A 23175-nucleotide genomic window follows, 5' to 3' on the forward strand; every position below is an offset into this window, starting at 1 on the left:
GACAGGATTTCACCCAATCCCCATTATGCAGAATACTAATCCTTATCCAGGCCTGCTCTTTTCCTTGAGCATGTGTCTCATCCATTTTAGATGCTCTAACCAGAGTATCCAAGAGATAGGAGTCATGGGGATTTGAGTGTGTGGACCAGGCAGTTATGCACCCAGCTCCCTCTGGGAGTTACACATGCTAGCAGGTCAGGATTTTGTAAGGAGTCCTTTTTCTGAGCTGAGGTAGGGTGGGAAAACTAACCCCTGGCAGGGCATTAAGAATAAATAGTGCAAAAACCTTCCTGTAAACAAAGCTTTGAATCAAATTGCGATGTTTCTTTAAAATATATTAAAATCTCATGTAGGGTGGATGGGAGCACATTACAGTCAGAGGAAATGCAACTGAAGCTCCTAAGGCTGCTTTACATGAGACCTCTGAAGAGCATTCAGCAAAGCCAACGGATCTAGAAGATGGGGAGAATGGAGGAAAAGGAAACCATTCTAAAACCACCTTGATGGTTAACGAAGGACAAGCACTAGACAGAAACTCTGTTAATTGTTAGTATGTTCTGTTCTCTGTACACTGGCTGCTGCTTGTTTCCCAAGTAATTTAAAGAAAAACAAACTGTAGGATACAACAAACTCAATCCATTTCTGCTCAGAAAAAAAAAAAAGCCTTCTGATAAAACTGATGCATTTTTTAGAACTGGAATTTACAAGATGGGCATTTTAATATTTAATTTATTCTTGTACTACTAAGTTAATAGAGTATGGCTTGATAGAACTGACAGAGTTTTGCCAAGAGAGACGAGGTGCTGTTTGGAGCTGCAGGAATAGCCTTGACCCCCATTTAAAGCTGCTACACAAACTGTGTGAATGTGAATATCTTTGCAGACTTGTTTGTTTTTCCTGTAGAAGTCTTTAATTCCCTTCCCTACATCCCTTAACACTCACTCATCTTATATGCCACTCTCCAGTTTTAGTATTTCTCGTCTTTGGGCAGATAGGAGGATTTTAAAAATTGTATCAATATATAGTTGATTACTGTACAGAGCACTCTAGTCACTGCATTAGTGTCAAATCTAGGGTCCTGATCCTGCAGACACTTATGGACATGCTTAACTTTGCTCATGTGAGTCAGCTCATTGATTTCTATGCTACCCTCACATTGAGCGGGGATCACTTGTATCAATAATGTTCCACATGAGTATAAGTGTGTGTTTGCAGGACTGGAGCGGAGGGAGTACACATTACTAAGGGCCAATTTCTGGTACCCGTTCTCATGCTGCATAGAATCTTATTTCACAAGTGGTCCCATTGGTGTCAGCGGAACTCATGTGGAAGAGAGTCCTAATCTCTCAGTAGGGGTGCTTCTACATTTATCAGATATGAGGTGGAAAAATCATCTTTTTAGCCTCACGTTCAGCTCGTCCTCCAACAGCTCACACCTCATGCTTTGTCCAAGTCTCTTCGAGTGAGAGACTGGAAAAAGTTCTTTGCCTATTTCCGGCTTCATAATGGTAGAGAGCTACAGTCTTGCCCGTGAAGTCAGTGTAGACTAGCATGCACTCAGAATGGGGCTTTGCTGTTAGTTTGTACTAAGTGATCTGTGCTGAATATATTTCTGGCTCTTCTCCTAGTGAGTTAACACCGTAGTGTACATTATTCCTCAAAAGAGAAGGTCTAGTTCTGTCCTGCTTTAAAATTGTAGTTAAGCCTAGATTTTCCTCTGAACTCCTCTTTATTTTAAAGCCCAATATTGTGTGGTGCCAGTCACCTTCTGCAAGGTGCTGAGCGTTCACCTCCCGTTGGTTTCAGGAGGGCACTCCACACCTTACAGGATAAGGCTTTATCCATTGTAACTTTTAGAGAGGTTGTCACGGAGGGGCTAATCTTGCACACTTAGATTTGATGGGAATGTTGAGAGCAGGCTCAGACCCCAAGTTTCTTAATGGTAGCACTGCAAGTTTACATTCTTTTTCCCTATATTGTGTGTGATTGTATATGGAGTTATTTTTATATAAATTGAATAGCAATGTGGCATGGTCTCAACTACTGTATTTGTAGAAGTAACTATTGACTGTATTTAATATATATATATATATATGATATTTTAATGCCAAGACACTGTTTATGTCCAAATGTGAAAAAGAATCTTAAAGATGCTACTGTCTAACCTATTGAACTTTCCAATATGTGATTATAGTTTTTTTATTGATTTTTACATCTGTGGTGTTTCAAGTGTCGTAAGTGACATTATTTGCATTCATTCCTATAAATACTAGGTTACATACAGTTCTAGAAGTTACACAGCAATTGTTCCAAATAAACATCATTAATAGCTTTACCACATATACTCTTAGGCTTGCTTTTTCTCTGCACTAACACATAATCTATGTCAGAAGGTCAACTTATATTTTCCTTTTGAATATCCAATGTTTACATCTTCAGTGCAAGTGTTACATATAATACTAACTGACTCAATAAAATATACACTAATGTAATCGTGCATTTTCTCCTCCCCCCCAAGGGAGGGACCCCATTTTGTCTGTTGTACAACAAAAAGCTGTTTAAGGGAACATATGCAAAATATAAAATCTATATTTGAGCACCAAATCTCTGCCCCTGAAAGTCTTCTTAAAGTAGAAAGTGACAGATGGAATTAAAATGTACATCAGCCCCCTAATTGTAAAATAACTTTACTGAAATTAATTGAAGGTTGAAATGGATTTTGAAAAATAAAGTTCATCTGTCAGAAAAAAGACTCCCATTGTGAAATTCCCTTGAATTTGTCCAAGAAAAACCCTTGTCACTAGCTACTATTTTGAAACTAGGGGTAGCTACTTGCCCTAAGCTATAATGCTAACACTACTGGAAGAAGTAAAATACCCTAGCAATTTTGTTCAGTGAGAAGCAGGTCATAGCTGACAGCAGGGCAGTATTTACTGAGGGAAGGCACGCCCTTCATATCTGATCTCTTCACCACTAAGCTACCTGATGCTGCATTTACTGTTAAAGGTTATGCAGTATTGTTTGCCAAATGCTTTAATAACTTGTAATAATGCCCCTTTATTTACGCTAAGCATTGAATCCAGACACTGATACGCTGTCTTGGCAGCTAAAATGCTGTCTGTCCCCTTCCCCTCCCCCATAAAAAATCCTACAGAAAAGGACTTTAAAGTCCACAGAATGCTGCTGTGGGAATCTCCATTGTAATGTATTGGTGACTGAGGAGCTTAAAAACCCCTGCAAGATGTATTAGACTCCCTTAATGTTTGTCACTCAATATTACTTCTCTCACTTTCATTACTGTGCCTAGACACATTCAGCAAAGCACATAAGCACACACTTAAGTGCTTTGCTGAATCAGGGCCTATATAAACAGTCAAGAGAGCTTTTAAGAAATGGGACCAGGATTCACCAAAACTAAACTGTCTGTAAATCTAGGCATAACAAGAGAACTAGAGAGCCATGTACATGGCATTGCCCTTTGTTGTATTCCAAAGCCTGGCTAGTACGCTGAGTTGTCTGTCTGGACCCTAACCCAAGGAACTAGTGTAACTCTACCCATATAAAATGCCTTTTACATGATATCTTAACTTGAATTGTAAGTTGGGACTTGCATAACTCTTCCCTTGTGTGTTTAAGGGGGATTAGACTCAGTTAATGGCCCAAGTTCAATTATTTTGAGGTTATAAGAGAACACTAAAGGCAGCTTTGTTCCTGCTAATGTGCAGTTTAGCAATGTGGGGCCTGGTCTCTATAAGAGATGCAAAGAGAATGACATTTCAGAAGTGTAGGGAGAATCGCTACTGAAGTAGTAAGTAGCAGCAGTGTTTGAAAGGTAGGAAGTTGGGTCCATTTCTCCCCCGGCCACAAAGAATCCTACCAGAGGGGACTCACCAAAGAAAGCTGCCCAGAGACCTCCTTGGTGAGTTCCCCCTGATGATTATGGGAGGCTCTGAGCCTGTGCCTCAGTGGTTCTGGCCACAGTCATTGACAGCCAGGCTACCAGGGCCTCCGCCCAGCCATAGCTGCCTCCAGGATCCCTGCAGCAGGTAAGACTGTGCAGAGCAGGTGTACTATGGCCCCAAAACGTGCACTGGGCCCAGGGATGGTGACATGCAACTCCCCCTATTCCCCCTTTTCATTTAGTTAAAACATAGTTGTACAAAAACTAGTTGAGCCAGAGAGACAGGCACAAATTGCTGCTGTGTTGCTCCTGTCATGCACTTCAATATTTACTCAAACAATCTAGTATTTACATTGCAATTAAAGTATTTAAAAATGTTTCTGACCTTCATTAGCCTTTCCAGGTTGGCGGCTTCCTAGCTGCTGCAGCCATTTTCCTCCTAAGCCAGCTTTCTCCAGCTGCCACAGGGGTCACTAGAATTCATTTTGGGTGGTGGGGGGAAGGAGGGGAGAACAAAATCCTGAACATACTTATCTGCACCTGTTACATATTGGAAGCATTTGCTAACGTGATCTGTCCCTTACCACTGCTTGTCATGTAGGCAGAGGAGAGCCCTCAGCCTAATTCACTTTGGGCCAGTGTCTGGTTACTATTTTGTTTGCAACAATGACTTTAAATGCCAGACCAAGGCTCTAGGCCCACAGGGAACTGGGTTTTTAAAAACCAAAAAAGCAGGAAGGTTGTCACATTATTTAGACTTATCACAGGGTACGCACCATGGGTAGCACTTCCTCTGGAGAACAGCTCTCTTCCAGGTCTAACAGTTGCCCTTGCAGGCTCTCAACCCATTATCCTTTTGCTTACCTTGCACCCCCTCTCTCACTTCAGGAGCTTCTTTGTGACTCGGCCCTCCAGCCAAACTCTGTGGTTTCTCCTTCTGGGGTATAAAGTCTTACTGGACCTGTTGATAAAGCCAGTCGTTCTCAACCTTTCCAGACTACCGTACCCCTTTCAGGAGTCTGTTTTGTCTCACGTACCCCAACTTTCACCTCACTTAAAAACTACTTGCTTACAAAATCAGACAAAAATATAAGTATCACAGCACACTGTTACTGAAAAATTGCTTACTTTCTCACTCTTACCATATAATTATAAAATCAATTGGCATATAAATATTGTACTTACATTTCACTATGATACTTGAGCATGTTTTTCAATTGTGAGCTTTTTCTGAAACCTGAGCCCCAGGCAGTAGGGCTGAAGCATGTAACTTAGTTTTGCGGGGCCCCCTGTGAAATGGGGATCCAGGCAATTGCCCTGCTTGCCACCCCCTAATACCAGCTCTGCACTTGCAATCCCCCTAAACCCATCCCATGACCTCCCTGGGCACTGAAACTCCCAGGTTGAGAAACACCATTCTAGATGAGTTGAGTACACTCTGGAAGATCTCTGCATACCTGCAGGTTGAGAACCACTGGTCCAGGCTATGCCACTCCATCACTGGTGGGTAGGGGAACCCAGGGCCACCCACTACTCCACATTCCAGCCCAGGGACCCTGCAAAACACCGTCAAGGTCTGCTCAGTCCCCAACCTTGCTGCTCTCTCCCTGGGCTGCTGCCTACGCCACCTCCCGCTTGGGTTGCCAACCCTCCAGGATTGTCGAGTCTCCAGAAATTAAAGCTTAATCTTTAATTAAAGATTATGTCATGTGATGAAACCTCCAGGAATACATCCAACCAAAATTGGCAACCTACCTTCCACAGACTGTCTTCTCTACCCTGCTCTCTCCTGGGTATGTCCTCCACGAGGGCCATGCTCCCAGGGGTTTAATTCTTTCCCTGGGTGCCTTCCTGCCTTCTCTAACACACAGAGGAGGATGGTGGCAGACTTCCTCTCTGCAGCCATTGCTGTTGCCAGCCCACACCTGCTCACCTGAGCTTCAGCTTTGGCTCAGGAGATGCATCTACAGCCTAATCCCCTCCTGTGTGGCCTATCACACTAACTGGATCTTTCTTGGCTTTCTGAACTCTTTTAGGGCTGCTGTGGGTGGATACCCCATCACACTTGTGCTTCCGCAAGTTCAGCAGTTCTGGGCTTTACTACCCAAGTCTGTTGCTAGGAGAGGTACCTATGATTTGCCAGACCAGACCACTGAGCCATCAAGTCTGAAATGCCACCTCTTGGCCAGGATTGTCCTGGAGTCTCCAGAAATTAAAGCTTAATCTTTAATTAAAGATTATGTCATGTGATGAAACCTCCACGAAAACATCCAACCAAAACTGACAACCCTATGGCCTCTGGCAGACACAAACATCTGGGGTGATATCCTGATACCACTGAAATCAATGGGAGTTTTGTCACTGATGTCACTGGGACCAGGATTTCGCCCCTGCATCAGAAGAGGTGGGGATGCATAAATGAAACACGCATTCGGAAGTTCACTTGTTGTCTGGGGGAAATAGTTTTAAGCAGTTGATTGAGCTCTCTGGGCAAATCCTCTATCAAAAATGAATACTAGCAGGTCTGCCACCTCTTTAAAGAGTCTGAATCATTGCAAGGCCTTCCCTGTGGACAAGAGGTGACCTCAGCAGGTCTCAGATTGAAAGTCTACAGTTTGCCCTTGAGGCTACAGGCTCCTCCACTTCCACATGCTGATCGGCTGAGGTGCTGGCTCCTTTCCTTCTGCTTCATCAAGCAAAAAAACCCATGAAAGGCCCTCAGCACCTAGCAGATTTCCTCCTTTTAGCAGTCTGCTTCTGCTAGAGAGAGAAGAGGTTTTGTTCACTGAAACCTGGTTTGCAGTAGATAAGAGAAGTGAGCAGTTAAATTTTAATAAATAATCTCTTCCCATCCGTCTACAAAAAGAGAGCGCAAGTGACAGAAAATACCTTGATTGGACAATGTTATCCATCTCCCCCAGTAGAGCACGGTACTAAGCTAAACTGGAGATATTACAGGCATTTGTGGGCACTGCACAATGGAAGATTCTAGCCTAGATGGCTCAATGGTCTGATCTGCCATTCAAATCCCTGTGAGGGAGAGATTAGTTCAAAACACCTCTCACTAAGTAATGGGGTTTTTTTGGGAGGGAAAAAAGTCGTTGGGAAGAACTCAAGTTGAGGCGGTAGAATCCAGCCCCTGCAGTTAAGAGAGCGCAGTGTGTGAAAAGCAACATTCATTGTTCCCTGTTGTATCAGCAGGTAGCTACCGCAGAAGATGGAAACGTGTCTCTCTCACAGCCGGTCTCTGACACTTTACATATTCCAGATAAAAACATTATCACACTACCGGTCCAGTGGAATAAATATCACATTACGAAGTCTCTCCACACTGCACTAAGCATTAGAGTAGGGAGAACTCATAGGGTCTCTCTACATTGCATGGCACCAACGCTGAGGCCGGGTCAGTCGACTCGGGCTCGGGCTGCAGGGCTTAAAATAGCAGCGTAGATGCTCAGGCTCAAGCTGGAGCCCAGCTCTCAGACTTCATGAAGGGGGTGGATCTCAGAGCCCAAGGCCAAGCCTGAACTGCTACACTGCTATTTTTAGCCCTGCAGCCCGAGCCTCACGAGCCCAAGTCAGCTGACTCAGGCCAGCCGTGGCCATGCCACAAGTCTTTTATAGCAGTGTAGACACACCCATAAGGGTCAGAACTGCTTTCTGTTGCACACAGAGCACCTTGGGTTGCCTGGGTTCTTTACACAACACACAGTCAACCTGTGGAACTCTTTACCAGGGGCTGTTGTGAAGGCCAAAACTATAATGCGGTTCAAAGAAAGAACTAGAGAAGTTCCTGAAGGATAGGTCCATCAATGACTATTAGCCAGGATGGGCAGGGATGCAACACCATGCTTTGAGTGTCCCTAGTCTCTGTTTTGTTAGAACCTGGGAGTGAACAACAGGGGATAGATCACTTGATGATTGCCTGTTCTGTTCATTCCCTCTAAAGCACCTGGCATTGGCCACTGCTGGAAGACAGGATATTGGGCTAGATGGACCAATGGTCTGACCCAGTATGGCCGTTCTTATGTTCTAGGGGGTCTCTGCAGCTGTTCTCTTCAACACCCCCTGCAAAGGATCCACCAATCTCTCCCTCACTCAGCCTGCTTCCCCCTTGCACTACCCTACTCTGTGGGGACAAAGGTAGGGCCCATGAAGCTACATCCTGTGCAAACATGAGCACCTAAATCCTGCCCTTGCCCCCTCTGCAGCATAACCACAACTGTCCGGCTAACATCAGCACTCTATGGCCATAGGTGGAGACAGTTGTTACATATGCTGTACGTGCAACATTTCCAAACAAAGAAATCTTAGCTTGGGGGGAGGCGAAGAAAAGCAGGGCTAGGAGAAATGGAAGTTTTTATTCCAACTTTTTTTTAAAAAGTTTCTTTTCTTGTTTCAATATCTCCTGTTTCATTTATTGTATTTTATAGTACCTAGCCCAGAATGAATCCTAATTGATTACAATGCAGGCTTTATTAGCAGAGTTCATTTTAAATGCACAGATTATCATTGTCCAACTGGTAAATACACAAAACATTTGTTCTGCAATCACATCATTTTTGCAAAGATCACAAGTGAATTAACTATAAAATATTTATAATACAATAGCATCCAAAGGGTCCAAATGGAACTGGGATCCCATTGGACTGGGTGCTGTACAAAGACAAGCTCCTGCCTAGAAGAGCTTACAATCTAACAAATCTCTTTTAAGGTTTCTGTTAAAAGGCACTTTCAAATATATATAATGCAACAAGGATCACATTAATTATCGTGCATTTTAAGTGTACTTGTAGGACTACATTTTAGGACCGTGACCCAAAGCCCACTGAAGTGAATTAGAACCTTTCCATTTACTTCAATGAGTTTAGGGCAGGGGTTCTCCAACTGTGGGTTGGGACCGCAAAGTGGGTCGCAACCCCATTTTAATGGGGTCACCAAGGCTGATGTTGGCCCTGGCTCCCAGCAAGTCTGAAGCCCAAGCCCCACCCGCCGGGGCTGAAGCCAAAACCTGAGCCTCACCACCCCGGGCTAAGGTTACATGCCCCCACCCACGGCACACAGCACCCCAATTTTTGTTGTCAGAAGTGGGTCACGGTGCAATGAAGTTTGAGAACTGCTGGTTTAGGGCATTTAGGATCTGATCTAAGGCCATTTTGTGAGGTAGTATTCATACCTGTTCGATCACACTAATCAAACTACTCAAAATATGTTTCTATTGTCATTAAAATTGTTCCTCCCTCTGAGTAGCAGGATATTTAAGAATTCAAGGGGAAAAAAATCCAGGTAATTGTGGTTAAAGAAATTAGTCCTGCTATCCAAACATCAGGTCAGTTAGATATGTCCCTCCAGTAGCTGTACACATTCCAAAGTACCATACCGGGCCATAAACTTCATTATTTCTGCACCAAGATTCCCCATTACATGGTGTCACTTCTGGAGGAATAGAAGTTACAGCCAGTATTTTCAATAATGACTAGTGATTTAGGACATCACTGTTGGGTGCCCAACTCGAGGTACCTTATAAAAAGAGTAATTTTCCTAACGGGCAGAGCACCCCCTCCCACTGAAAAATAATTTGTTTATAAAGCCTGCCCTGCAAAAGCAATCTGGGTGTTGAACAATCAAACAATTTCTCATTACAAATTAAAAGAACACTCTGACCTCAGGAAAATTACAAACAAAGCAGGTAAACAAAAACTATAAGAACACAGAAGGTGTTTCAAATCGGGCAACCAAAATCACTAATCTCTTTGAAAAGCCTGACCTACAATTTAGGATAATTTCAACAAGAACTATGAGATCTAGCCACTAAACATTTGTCTTTCCAAAAACAAACAAAAAAAAAACCCACCAGCAGGAAATAACCCCTTAATCCTCTAAATGCTGAAATATACAGGCATGTGTGGAGAAGAGAGAATGAGGCCAGTAGCTAACTTTAGCTGCCTTGTCTGAAGCTGTGAATTTGTGTGGAATATTTTTTTAGCTGTTCATCGCGTTCCTCATCGCCGTGTTGCTGTTGGTAATGCTGGTACAGTTTGGAGCTATTGGCTGCCCCAGTTCCTTCTACAGTTGGAAGGTGCCCACTGGACATATGGAGTATGGTGGAAGTCAGTGATTTAATGTAATTTTTGGCTAGTGTAAGAGTCTCAATTTTAGAAAGTTTATTCTCAGCTCTCACATGAGGGATAACCTCCCGCAAGGCCTGGAATGCATTATTGAGCTTGTGCATTCTCTGCCTTTCCCGTTCATTGCTTTCCAATCGCCTCAAGTGTCTGTCTTTGTTGTTCCAAGCATGTTTGGCTTTGACTGTACCAGTCTTGTTGCTCTCATAGTTTCTGCCATTTCTCCTTTCTTTGCGTCGCAAACATTTCACCGGTTCCTCTTTGCTCAAAGTTGTCTCCCCAAGAAAGGCTTCTTTATCAACAGCAAGCCTGTGCTTCGTTCTTTTGCTTTTGGTCTTCATGTTTCAGTAGATGATGGGGAAACGTCACCCAGCCTGTTCTCCCACTAAGTTAATCTTCTGGTACTAGCCATCAACATGCTGCAAAAACATAACATCAACATCTTCAGCTGTCGTTACCTTTCATACTGAACAAATGGAAAGTCATTGTGCTGTTTTGCTTTGTACCAGCATCTACCTGCAAAATACTGTGAAACTACCAGCTGGATCTTTTATTTGTTAGTATATGTTTTACTGATTGTTAACATCAGACCATCTGGGCTCTGTGGATGGAAGTAGGGCCCCTGGAGAGGATCCTCTTAACCACAGCACGTGGGCAGTGGTGGTGGTGATGTATTTGCATCTTGATTCATGCATGTTAGTGGGACTGGGGGGTGAGGGGAAGAGGGAGGGAGCCTGTACTACATCTGTTCTTAATGTACTTGCTTTGGATTTCAGTCTCCAACTGGCAACATTCATTGTCTCATTTGTCTGATTCAGTTGGCCTCTGTTTGGGGCCCCTCCCCTCTAATTGAAGGAGAGGCCACTGTAGTTCTCTGTGGCGAGATCCTCTCCAGGTTCATTCAGTCCTTGGCCTCTCTGCTGAGAATGCCAATGAGCATGCTAAAACTGGAGCCAAATGAGTGTTTGACATGGGTTCCTGTCCACTAGAGCCTGTTGCTTTCAGTCCAGTTCCATTTCACATATGCCACAGGCCAACTGAAATGACTACAATGTGACAATGCTGATAACCACAGAGTAAGGCATTACAAGGAAGATGGACAATGGGAACATTTGGCCAAGTTCTTCTCTTGGCTACAATGGTATCGCTAGTTTAAGTGAGAGAAGAATCTGGTCTGTCTTGAGCAGCTAGAAACAGAACAATATTAAAAAAAAAGTGACTGCAAACATTGGTGAGCCAAGTCTGTTCCCTTAAGCAAGAGCTGTCCTGAGGGAAAACAGGAAAGGAATTTAAAGGCTGGACTGAGACGCAGCATTTCCAGTTTAGAGATCTCAACAGCAAAAAGAGGTCTTTGGCGTCAGCAAACCAGAAAGTGAGAAGCATGACAGGAGCATGACTGTCAGTAAAGGCTTAGTTATAAACTCCCTTTCCTCCCAGCTCCTGGCACCCATTCCTTATGAGCTGAATCACATCCATGTGCATGGACACAGAATTGATTTGGGACTAGATCCCTGGATATCCAGCTCCAAATAAGGCAAGTCTCTTCCACTGGAGCTAAAGGAAAACTTGTGAGAGTAGGAGGTCCTGTTTGTGGGCAGCAGCACACACTCACATCGCAAAGCCAACACATTATGCTGTCCTCTGAATGCCCCCTTTCTCTTCCCCCCCATTCCTTTGAGTGTTGCTCTCTTGCTTCCTCTCACAGCTCTCCCAACTTCACCATATGTCTCCCCACCTTCTCTTCGTGCCATCCAGACAACTTTTAGGAGCCATTAACTCAAATTTGTATTCACTTCTCATTCACAAGCCAATGCCTTCCTATTTGTCATTTGCTTTTAGTCTTGCCTTTAAAATGCCAGCTGTGTCAGTTTTGTCCACAACCGGTGGAAGGCTCAGACTGCTCCTCCTCATTGATGGTCTTCCCAGCTCTCTTCCAGGGACAGCACCTTGCTATTTTGGACTGCTGCAGTTAGAGGAGGAAGGTTGGCTGTTATCAGCACCCACAGTGAAAGCTCCTGTATGGTGCAGCAGCAGCAGAGTTCCTGCTGCTCAGTGAAGACTGGCATGCTGGCAGCAGTACCTCCTCCCGCAGTGACAGTAGCAGTGCAGGAGGGGGAGTGGGTTGCAGCCTCTCTTCCTTCACCAGCTAATGGCCAGGGTATAGCCATTTTGACACCCGGTATAACAGCAATTTCTACACCTCCCAAGTCAATAATCCAGCCAACACTGGCAGCATGGCAGAGTCTAGTCTTCCTGTGCCACGGGACAGGGCACCTGCACAGGTGCAGCAATGCCCCTTCCTTCCAGGCTGACGAGCCATTAGACAGTGATGATGCAGAAGCACCCTCTACCTCCACTTTGTGCCAATGCTTGGTTCAATGGCAGGCACCTGGCAGCAGCCCCCCCTTTTGCTGATGACTGGTATTAATGGGGTGGGGGGGTGTCCATTTACTCCCCTTCGTTCCAGTCTTAGAAAATATTTCTGGTGATGCACTGAAATGCGAGTGACTGGAGAGTCGGACTGCCGTTAGAGAATGGCCACAGAGCTTAACTCCCCTCCTGGAAGGACAGGAGAGATGCACCACCATGCCACATCACCACCCCTTGCAGTAGAGGGTAAAACTGATTGAGGATGCTGGGAAAACTGACATCGCCACCGCCGCCACCTAGGAGCATCCTCAGCTGCTCCTTTCTCCGTGTTCACGGTGTTCCAGCTGCCCTGTGCCAGCTACTCTGGCCGCTCTTTGGGTTCATACCTCATCACAGGGTACTCAAGTTTTCCACAGAGGACCTATGCTCACCTCACAAAGTGGCTTGATTGGGGGCCTCCAGCCCAAGGCTGCCAGGGGAGCAAGACAAGACTGCATCTCAGGTTTCACCCACCAGCCCTACACCATGCTGCCCGAGAGTCATGGGCGCCTGAGGAAAACAGCTGGAGGACAGGGCTGATACTGGGGAAAAGAAAAACCAAAGCCAGGCCAAGAGAAACCTTGGAGCTTCTCTCTCTCGGAGAGATGGCAAATCAGAAGTAGGATGGAACAGTGCAAATAGGCACCGAGGAGAGCAGCCAAATCCCTACCTCCCCTGCAGAAGGCACTGCCATTGGGAAAGCAACCAGCTGCTCCTTAACAGACACCCACCTTCCTGGACTGGGGTGGCAGCCAGCAGAGGAAAGGGGGGAGCTCCTAGGAGAAGAGGATTTGGCAGATTAAGGGGAGCACGGAGCCAGGTGGAACCAGTAGACTAAGGATAGCAGGTGACTGTAGGGTACATGAAGTGGTTTGGGGGAAGGTTGTTTTCAAATACAGCTACACACGCCAGACCCATCCCCTACCCACCCCCAACCCCCTCGTCCTATAGCCCACAGTCCTGTAGTGTCACTGGACAGGCTCGACACTACCTCCAGGGGAGACGGGGAGACAGCGGGGATGAGGGAGAGTCCTGGCGGGAGTTTGGGGTCAGCAAGGGGGGGGCAATGGGGGCTGGGCAGGCTAGAGCAGGAGGGGCTGGGGGTAGGAGGCCGGTGGAGGCATTCACAGCTCGCAGAGCCGGAGGAGAGGCGAAGGCTAGCGAGGGAGCAAGCGGGCAGGCAGAGGAGGAACTCGGTCGGGGCAGCGGGGGACGGAGCGGGGGGAAGGCATAGGAGAGAGCGACCGGAGAAAAGACCTACCGAGGGCGCAGGGAGCCCCCAGGAGGGACCGGAGCCCCGCGGGGGGGGCTCCAGAGGGAAGGCGGTGGGCACGGCGGGGTGGGAGCGGCCAGTGCAACTTCAGACAGCGGGAGCCCTTCCGCCACTCCCCGAGCGGCCCTTTGCCCCCCGCGCCGGGAGCCCGGTGCCCGGCACGCGTACCTGGGAGCCGGCGCGGAGGGCGGGACGCCGGAGAAGGGCCGCCGGGCGAGCAGCCGCTCGCAGGGGGCTGAGACGCGTGTGACCGCAGCCCGCCCGCCGGGCCTGGGACACGTCGCTTTAGCGGCGGAGCCAGCGGGAGGCGGAGCCCGGCGCAGCAGGAGCTTCCAGGCAAATCCCCAAGGGCGGCGGAGGCGGGAGGGGGGGCGGAGGCGGGCGGCTGGCCCCGTGCGGGGCTGCCCGAGGTTCCGCGCCACCTGCACGGGGGCAGAGCCGGGACCTTAGAGCCGCGGGGCAGGTGGTTGTTTCCACGGGGCAGCGCGGCGAGAACGTGGGTCCTTGTCGCGCGGGCGTCCTGCGGCCCAGAAGGCGGCATTGTGCGGCCCAAGTTAAGCGTGAGATGGGCCCCCCCGGCCCTGCGAAGAAAAGCCCCTTTGTCTAAGAGGTTGGAGAACTTGTTCAAACACAGCTTAATCCATATGAAAACAAAGCACCAGGAAAGGTGCCCACATCAGTGCGGCACAGGGCTCTCTTCCTGCAAACATTGTGTCAGTTCACCAGAGGACAGCTTCAGCTTGCAAACTCAATGTTCCCGAAGGGCAGGGGTTTTTATATTATTAAGAGACTGGGGTAGGCGGGTTCTGCTTTGTGCTGCAATTCCAGCTGGTCCCCGAGACTGCGCTGGTTTTGGATGGGTCAGCGCGCTGGGGGGCTTCCCCTTCAACACGCGGGTGCTGCAAGTGGGACTGGTGATTCAACAGGTAGAAACTCTTCCCTCACAGTCAGTACCGAAACAATGCTCCATCCAACAGGATCGCCGTTGGCACTCTGCTGCGGCAGCCTCTCCGACAGAGCACAGATCATGAGGTCAGCATGACTACTTGTCATTATAAAGGAACAGGCTTGGCAAGCTGGTCAATCGACCTATTTGTCCATGGTTAAATATAGTCCAGTGTTCCAGCAAGAATTCCCTGAGGTAGGTGGTGGCCTGCTTTTTTGACTTCAGGATGGTACTATTCCATCTTTTCTTAAAAAAAAAAAAAAAAAAATTTGTTTTGCATTTTTCTGAACTAAAATAACCCACTACACTAGCTTTTTAATTATATATAATTAGGCATAAGAATCTAAGGCTAAGCCTACTGGAGACCATAAAGTCTTCCTTTTTTTGTTACTGTTCTAATAAGTTACTGCTTTAAAATATTTGACCATTTTTGACATTTGACAATATTTGACTGGTCAAATACCCAGCCCTAGAGAGGAAGGGTGTGTGATAGGGCACTACTGGGACTTCACAGAACTGGGTTCAATTCCATATTCCACTACAAACTAACACCTTGGGCAAGTCACCTAGTCTCTCTGTGCTGCAATTTACCATTTATAAAATGCAATGAATAGCACTTCCCTCTTCCACAATAGTGTTGTAGTGGTAAATGCATAAGACTGGGAGGTGTTCAGATACTATGGTGCTCGGGGCCATGAGATATGAAAGTGATAAAAGTGCCATGGGATCTTTAAGGGCTGTGGGAAAAGCCCCCATGTCCTAGTCAAATTTCAACCTGAGCCATTATATTTTGCCTACTTAAAGCTCCTACTATGATTTAAGTTGAAGCATCTGTTGGCTAAAATCCATGGAAGGAATTTTCAGTTGGAAAAAAACTGCAGAGTTACATTTCTTAAAGGCAGATACCAAAAGATTCATATATTCCATTGTATAGTGTAACCCAGGTTATTTGTTTTCTGAAGGCTAGAATTGAAAGCATTTCTTTTAAAATTTTAAATGCATTTTAGGATCATGACAATGAAAAAGGTCTATGAAAAAGAATTATTTCTATTTATTGTGCACTTTGGGGTAGTTTTGTCACTTCCTAAACTGAAGACAGGAACACAAGTAGTGAAATTAGTAGCATAGCAACAGTTTACCTTGTTAACTCTACACAATCGATATTGCTGTTCACTAAATATATGCTACAAATTCTGAAATATTATAATTTTGTGCCAAATTCATCCTCACTAAAATTCCATTTCAGTTGCATTTTTTAAAGTACAAATGTTATAATAATGGATTTCTTTTTAGAAGCTAATTATGTCATCTGTATTTAAATATGTTCACCTGTTCAATATTTTCCCAAGTTTCTTGCACTGTTTCCATTGTTCAGTCTTAGTTTCTTGCATGTTTTTCACATTGCTACAGTAGAAGAAAGAGTCAAGAGTTGCAAACACAACAAATACTTTGTGCCTATCCTGCCACATGGAAATCAAAGTGCTTTACAAACATTAAGCTTCAATGACCTGTGACTAGGGAAGCACTATCCCCGATTTACAGATGGAAAAACTGAGGCATATAGAATTTTTGGCCCACATTTTCAAAAGAGGCCTCCAACTTTATATGGCTAATGTGGGACACATAACAGCCTCATTTGAGAAAGTGATGACCACACAACTCCAATTTAAGTCAATAGGAAATGCAGGTGTTCAGCACTATGAAAGTGCCCCTAAGTTGGGCACCCAAAATCTAACGCATTGAAGGCCATTTTTGGAAGCACTGGCTCTTTTTGACTTGCTCCAAAGTCACACAAATAGTTTGCTCAGGAGCTGGAAATAGAGTCTAAATCTTGTGACTATATGCAATTTTGGTGGTGTTGGTAATGGCAGCTTTAGAAGGCCCAGGCATAAAGAATTGTATTACTGAAGCATTTTTGAGCACTTCATTTACATTATTTTTTTCATTTTAAAATGTTTTCCATCATCATCTAAACCAGGAAAACAGGAGTTCAGAGGTTTATACCAATGCCATTCACCCCATTAATTGTCTGTAAAGGGAGAACTGATATGCAACCTCTTCACAACAAGACAGCGAGTATGTCAGTTCTACTGAGACCTCCTTATGCCAAACAGCAGGAATCCATGCCTACTTCATGACAATAGCAGGGTTTGTTTTGTTTATATAAAGACATGTACATTCATGTGTAGTCTCTGTTAAACCTTACATAATTATGGCAAAACCCATGGTGATGATTTCAGATGCTAACACATTTCAACACATTTTCACTTGAAAGATATTACTACAAATTAAATCTGTGCTGTACTTTGAACAGTGCTTCCCTGTAGAGGGTATGTGTTATGCGATGTGATGTTCAAGTGATGGCGACACATACTAGCAGAAGAGATCAGGAATCTAAAATACACCCTCTCATATAGGCTGTGTTGTGCTGTGTAGGTTGAAGTGTCTGGGGCTTCAGGCACCTGGGGTAGAATAGATGCTGCCCAGTTCCTCGTTTATGAGCACATTGATTTCACTCCCACAAGTAGTCCCACTGACTTCACTGAAATGAGGAGCTGAACAAGTACCAGAACTGAGTTGGGCTAAGAATAAACAAACACAGACATGAAGGTTATAAATATATAACTATTTTATTTTTGAATATTAAATAGTGTTTTTAAATTACAAGCAATTTATTGAATCACACTATGCATGGTAATCAATATACAGAAGAAATATTACAATTTAAAAATGTACACAATTGCAAGACAATTTGACCTGAAATTCCATTAACTATGATGTATTGCCAAAAACTTCATACCTGTATTAAATTACAATAGGAAAACCTCATACCTATGATTTTGTTACATAGCTTCTCATTTACAAATTGAATTAAACATTGTATATATACACACATCAGTACCATTTATCATTAAGTTACACCTATGACTGTGCAAGTTCAAACAATTTAATAAAACTAATAATTTTAAGTCATATTCAAGTTTATCTGAAAAACAGGCTGCTGGTATCACAAATACTTATTTTCAATATATTTATATGGTCTTGTACTCTCTCTAGATTTTTTCATATCAAAGACTTGATCCAAAACTAATTAATATTTAAGGATATTTTTGTATGACTTAAAGCTGAAGAAGTTTTGTACACCCCATTCTTATTTTAAGGCTATTTCTTATAAGGCTAATATACTTTGATTCCACCTTTCACTAAATCCAACAAATAGCCATGTCACTAACACCTGACTTACCACTGAAATTTTAGCATAGTGCTTAATAGTTAAAAAACAAAAAAAACACAACACAAGTATTTCCCTACCAACCAGCCCCTCATGAAAAAAGATTCAATACTACATATAAACGTATTACTTAAAATACTGATAAAAGAAAGAGGCTTGAATGGCTTTCATTAGTGCATCACCAAGGATATGAAAAAAGTGTTTAATCTGTTTGTTTCCATGGAAACGGCAGCGTACATGTACAACATGTGGCTGAAGGTTAGGGACTCGGGAAGGTACAGGTGTTTCAAATAAAAAAATTTACTTTCTTCTCACTTCATTGGCCTCTGTGTGACCGAGTCACATTTTCTCACCAAGAAATTTTTTAAATCACGTTAGCTTCCATTTTAGACTGTAGATGCGATCTTTTTTGTAAGATACTTAAGTAGCCAAATTAAGATAATGCCTTTTAGCATTTAAATAAATAATCAAGACTTTCTATTAGAGAAGAAACTAAAATGGAATCAACCCTCATAATAAACCATTGAAAAAAAACCAGATAAGTATTTCTAAAACTGAAACCATTTGGATAACTAGTGCAAGAGATTACAGAATTTAATGTATGGCCCATTTGACAAATCACCTCAACGTGATTACATTTCAGCTACTCCACAAATTTGCCTTCCTGGCATAATTCATTGTTGGAATGTGGTTTACCACTTGAACACGGTAGTAGTTTGTAATAAAATTTAACGATACATATTTCTAAAAAACTGATTACAATTTTAATCTAGTGAATTGGATTAATGAAATTAGTATCCACTGAGATTAAGGAAGTGTGGCAATTCACAGATATAACAATGATTTTTCTTTGTAATATGGCTAAAGAAACACTTTGTATATCATCCCACACACACAAATCCCATTTTGAACAAAAAATGTCTGTTTGGCAATTCATTATCAAACAGTCCATTTGGACACAGGAGTAAACTTTCATTATTATGTAAGGTTTTAAGACATGGTACTCTTACTAAAGAGAATGGGAGTCACAAATGACTAACACCCTATCAACTGAGGAAAATCCTGATGTGTTGAATGCAAGGTTAAATACTGCTCAGCTGCACAAGATCTGTTCCATAATCTAAATTCCTGAAGTTACAACAGGAACAAAAGTGAAGCTGCATCTCAATATTCCAGTCAAACTATATTAGCTTTTATTTAACCTCAGAAACTATGTTCAAAATCAAGAGATTCAGAATTAAGGCTGAAACTCCTTCTCTAACCCTGTGATACTTTAGGTGTTTCAGCACACATGGGGTAGACAATTCCATACATTCTTTGGAGACTCAGCATATGGAGTTTCATTCTTAATTTTGGATTTCCCTGCTTTTTTATTTATGGTAATATAAAAGTGTTACAGAAAAATACGAAGACTGATGAGACACCTTAATCTGGTGTGTGTTTAAGGAATTTTTAAAAGTCTGTATTACAGAACTAATAGGATGTTTAGTGTGCCACAGGCCTATCATTTATATTTTAATATGTATAAAGAGCATACCACGTAAAAGCTCCTTTAAACCCATTACAGTATATACTGTAAGTGTATATTTAGAACTGGCTTTGCATTTAAAGATATGTTGAAAAATTCTATGAAAAGTTGTTGCTCTGCATGGGCAACAGCAAATTTCTATGATGTTACTCACACTGAAGTACAAGTCTCCCTGTGACTCTCAGGTTCCCTCTGGACCTGAGCTCCTCAGTAGGACAACTCAGTATCTCAGCAATTCATTTTATTTCTAGAACTAATCTCTTTCCCTTGAGGGGTATGAAAGTCATTCTAGCTGTAAGGGCCAAATAACTCTTTAAAAAAAAAAATATTCTACTTTTTTTGTACTCCTGTCACTTAAAATCAATGCCCTGTTTTAAACCAAACTGTGTATAAAATAAAATTGCAACATCAAACAGAGCTTAACAGCTGAAAATATGTATTCTTTATGCTGCAGATGATTACAATTCTTAGCTTTTCTGTACCTAGATCTATTCAGCAGAAAAACTAGTCCTATACTAAAGCAGAGTAAACAATATTTATGCCACTAAGATGCAGTATGCTGTACAGCCAGATAGCAGTGTTGACCACAAAGCTCTAAATGCCAGCATTTTTCAGCTTTTTCCAATCTGGCCCCACATTTGCGGCTGCATAATGCATTTCACAGGCAAAGGAATTATTGCCCAACTGTATTTAGTGAGACAGCGAGGGAACTTGTTAGACAACTTATTTAAAGGATTAATTAAAACTAGCTGGATTTGTAATGGAGAGATAAAACTACGTTCACTTCACTTGGACAGCTTAATGGCAAGCTTTACTATCTTACATCTTTGGGTCAGTGCACATTTCAATCAGCACCATGGAGCCCTGGTGATGTCTTAATACAGGCCTGGACAGTTCTCTGGGTGACAAAGTATGAATGCCAATTTTCTACTGATTTAGAAGCAGGATTATTTGCATGCTTAAATCCCCAGTTGTTAATCCTAATACTCAATATTTTTTGCAGTAATTGAGATAGAAGGATCTTTCTGAATGGGAAGGAGGCATGGAAGGCCCAAATCCATAGTAAAAAAAAAATAATTTGGGCTTCAGAATTCATAGGATGAACAAGTGAGCAGCCAGGCCTGATGGGTCAATTTTTATTAAAATTAATCTTTTTACAAGATAACTTGCATTGAAACTGGGTTTCAGGGCCAACATATACCTCCCTCCCTCCCTCCAAAAGTAGAAAGTTTTAATGGAATGCAGAAAGGCCATCAAATATGACTAGATAGGAAGGTGCTACTATATGATCACTTTCAAGAGTGAAAATAAGATATTCACTTAATCGAAAATGGATCCCAAAGATACTTCAGACATCCCTCCCCAAATTTCCTATGAAATACAGGCACTCTCACAATTTGTAGTAGCTACCACTTTAAATGGTACTGCATGTAAGATTCCAGCAATTCTAACATAACACTCAGAAATTATGTTTGTTTTACAAGTGCAGTGCATAGGAAAGACTATAACAGTACAAAATGAACTGGTTAACTGGGCCAATTCTATTTGTCTTAATTTTCTTGAAAAAAAATTAAGATTTTGATTCTATACAATGTTGGGGAACATGGGAAGAAAAATCTATAGTGCAATTGCAGTAAGCAAAGTAATATGTAGTAAGTGATATCTTTCAGAATAAATATGGCTCACTATTGATCAACTATCATTCATACAGTTTCAACAACACAGCCACCTGTTGCACAGGACAATTATACACAATTCTACAACAGGTAGTATGTTCAATAGATAACGAACTACATGGAAAAATATAAAAAGAATATGATACAATCCCATACATAAACCAGAATGTAGTGTAACTGCTTTACATGTTTGTTACAAATAATTATCTGAATACTTCAAGTACTTGAAAACAGCGGCAGAATCATTCAATGAAAAGCAAATTGCATTGATTTAAAAACAATACATTACAAAGTTAAATACACATTCAAATTAATGTCCTGATTTAACATTGCTTTCAGTGTTTGTTTTAAGTCTTAGTATTTCTTGATTACCTGTATTTCACTCCAGCAGATCCACATAAGTTTTAGACAGAGTTTATCAGACATTAGTCCAGAGTAGGTATGTACCACATGTATAATTCCAGTGAGGAAACTTTAACTCATCTAATCTTTTTCTCCATCTTCACTGCTTCCTATTAGGAGAGGAAAAATCAGAAGACATAGGTAAGATACTTGCACATTTTCTTTATTATTTAAAAATATACTAAGGATTTTCTGTATAAGCCTTCCCTAAATTCTTTGTTAGACTTTTCCTAGAACATGACATTCTGGTTCACTTTCTAAAGTACTGGTTAAAATTTCCTTTTTTTTAAACTTTCAGCTACTCCAAAGTTAAACATGTGGCACACGCATATATAAGCACATCTGCTTAAATCACACAGTTCAATGTCACTGTTTAGGTCACATGAGAAAGTGATGTATGATCTCTAAAACATCTCTTATCAATAGATTACTAAGCAGCAAATATAATACAATGCAAATAAAACTAATATTGATTCATTTTTTATAAAAACTGAGAACCAGGGAACATCAGTGGCTAATATTTATTTTTAATCTCTTGATAAAATATTGTATTTATAATGATACTTTGAAATTATTTTTGAGTTTGTCCCTATTCTTATTTTATCGTTTTTTTCTGAGGCATTTTGGTACTAAAATATACAGAGGAACACTTTAGCAGAGCCAGGAATATAAAGGAAACTGCTCAGTACAGAAATAGCATCAGTACCTTAACATTACTGTATATGGGTCTACTGCTAAACCCTCCTTTAAGAAGGAAATTCCCTACCTACAACAGATCAAGTTCTAAAAAGACGTTGCAATCCCTAGCAGAGTCTCAGGGACATACTTCCTACAAGAAACTAGATTATAAAACAAATGTAGGTACTACAATAGTCTAATACTGCTCTTAAAGGTCCTTAACTAGCGAAATAAAAACAAAAATTAAATTATGGCCAGTGATGGGGCCATCATAGAAAGATTCTCAAATACTTTAGAAGCTATAATTTTTTCCTCTTTATGGGGGAGCATGGTTCCTTCCAAAGCTCCACAGAGTGGCTGCCAAGATAGAAATCTTATTGTTTTTCCTAGAAGGGATAACGTAGTTCTCTGCTTTAGGAACAAACCCAGAATTTTGGCAGTGCATGTGCACAGGTTTTTCTGGAGAACATTTAGCAACAAAAACACAATTATTTTGATCTAAAATGTTTTGAGCCCAGTATGAGAACTATTAATAAATTACTCGTTTAATCAGGAAAATCATTTAAGATCTTATTAGCAAGGAAAAAGTTATTTGGATTTACCAAGAGAGTAAACACACAAATACAGGCCCCAACACCAAGATTTATATTCAATTCACTGGTTTCAGAGTAACAGCCGTGTTAGTCTTTTTTCGCAAAAAGAAAAGGAGTACTTGTGGCACCTTAGAGACTAACCAATTTATCTGAGCATAAGCTTTCGTGAGCTACAGCTCACTTCACTGGATGCATACTGTGGAAAATTGGATGGGGAGAAAACCTGGATTTGTGCTGGAAATGGCCCACCTTGATTATCATACACATTGTAAGGAGAGTGATCACTTTAGATAAGCTATTACCAGCAGGAGAGTAGGGTGTGGGGAGAGAAAACCTTTTGTAGTGATAAACACCCATTTTTTCATGGTTTGTGTATATAAAAACATCTTCTGTATTTTCCACAGTATGCATC

At 42.4% G+C, this 23175-nt stretch overlaps 3 protein-coding genes across 8 annotated transcripts in view; 1 reads left to right on the forward strand and 2 right to left on the reverse strand.

Annotated features, from left to right (window-relative positions):
- The window catches only part of TECPR1 (tectonin beta-propeller repeat containing 1), a 38911-nt gene extending 36274 nt beyond the window's left edge, over positions 1 to 2637 (forward strand). Inside the window, exon 25 of one of the 2 annotated variants that reach the window (XM_084641408.1) lies at positions 354 to 2637. In XM_084641408.1, the coding sequence (XP_084497534.1) occupies positions 354 to 551 (198 nt within the window). In that variant the 3' untranslated portion in view covers positions 552 to 2637. The remainder of the gene's footprint in view (positions 1 to 353) is intronic. The other variant, XM_084641409.1, reaches the window with a different exon arrangement.
- Positions 2638 to 8317: 5680 nt separating this feature from the next.
- BHLHA15 (basic helix-loop-helix family member a15) lies at positions 8318 to 13966 on the reverse strand. Of its 5 annotated transcripts, none has more exons than XM_084640524.1 (3): positions 13877 to 13966; positions 13106 to 13211; positions 8318 to 10445 (listed from the first exon to the last, which is right to left on the reverse strand). In XM_084640524.1, the coding sequence occupies exon 3, from the start codon at positions 10365 to 10367 to the stop codon at positions 9840 to 9842; it is 528 nt and encodes a 175-aa protein (XP_084496650.1). In that variant the 5' UTR covers positions 10368 to 10445; positions 13106 to 13211; positions 13877 to 13966; the 3' UTR covers positions 8318 to 9839. The 5 variants fall into 5 exon arrangements, with proteins under 5 accessions (XP_084496650.1, XP_084496648.1, XP_084496649.1 ...); XM_084640522.1 differs by having other exon boundaries at positions 13697 to 13966; XM_084640523.1 differs by lacking the exon at positions 13106 to 13211.
- A 3429-nt stretch (positions 13967 to 17395) lies between these two features.
- Positions 17396 to 23175, reverse strand: part of LMTK2 (lemur tyrosine kinase 2) — an 87356-nt gene continuing 81576 nt past the window's right edge. Inside the window, exon 14 of the mRNA XM_084640520.1 lies at positions 17396 to 21602. Within this exon, the coding sequence (XP_084496646.1) occupies positions 21574 to 21602 (29 nt within the window). The 3' untranslated portion in view covers positions 17396 to 21573. The remainder of the gene's footprint in view (positions 21603 to 23175) is intronic.

Source organism: Lepidochelys olivacea (assembly GCF_965140295.1).
Source record: "Lepidochelys olivacea isolate rLepOli2 genome assembly, chromosome: 10".
Classification (NCBI taxonomy): domain Eukaryota; kingdom Metazoa; phylum Chordata; order Testudines; family Cheloniidae; genus Lepidochelys; species Lepidochelys olivacea.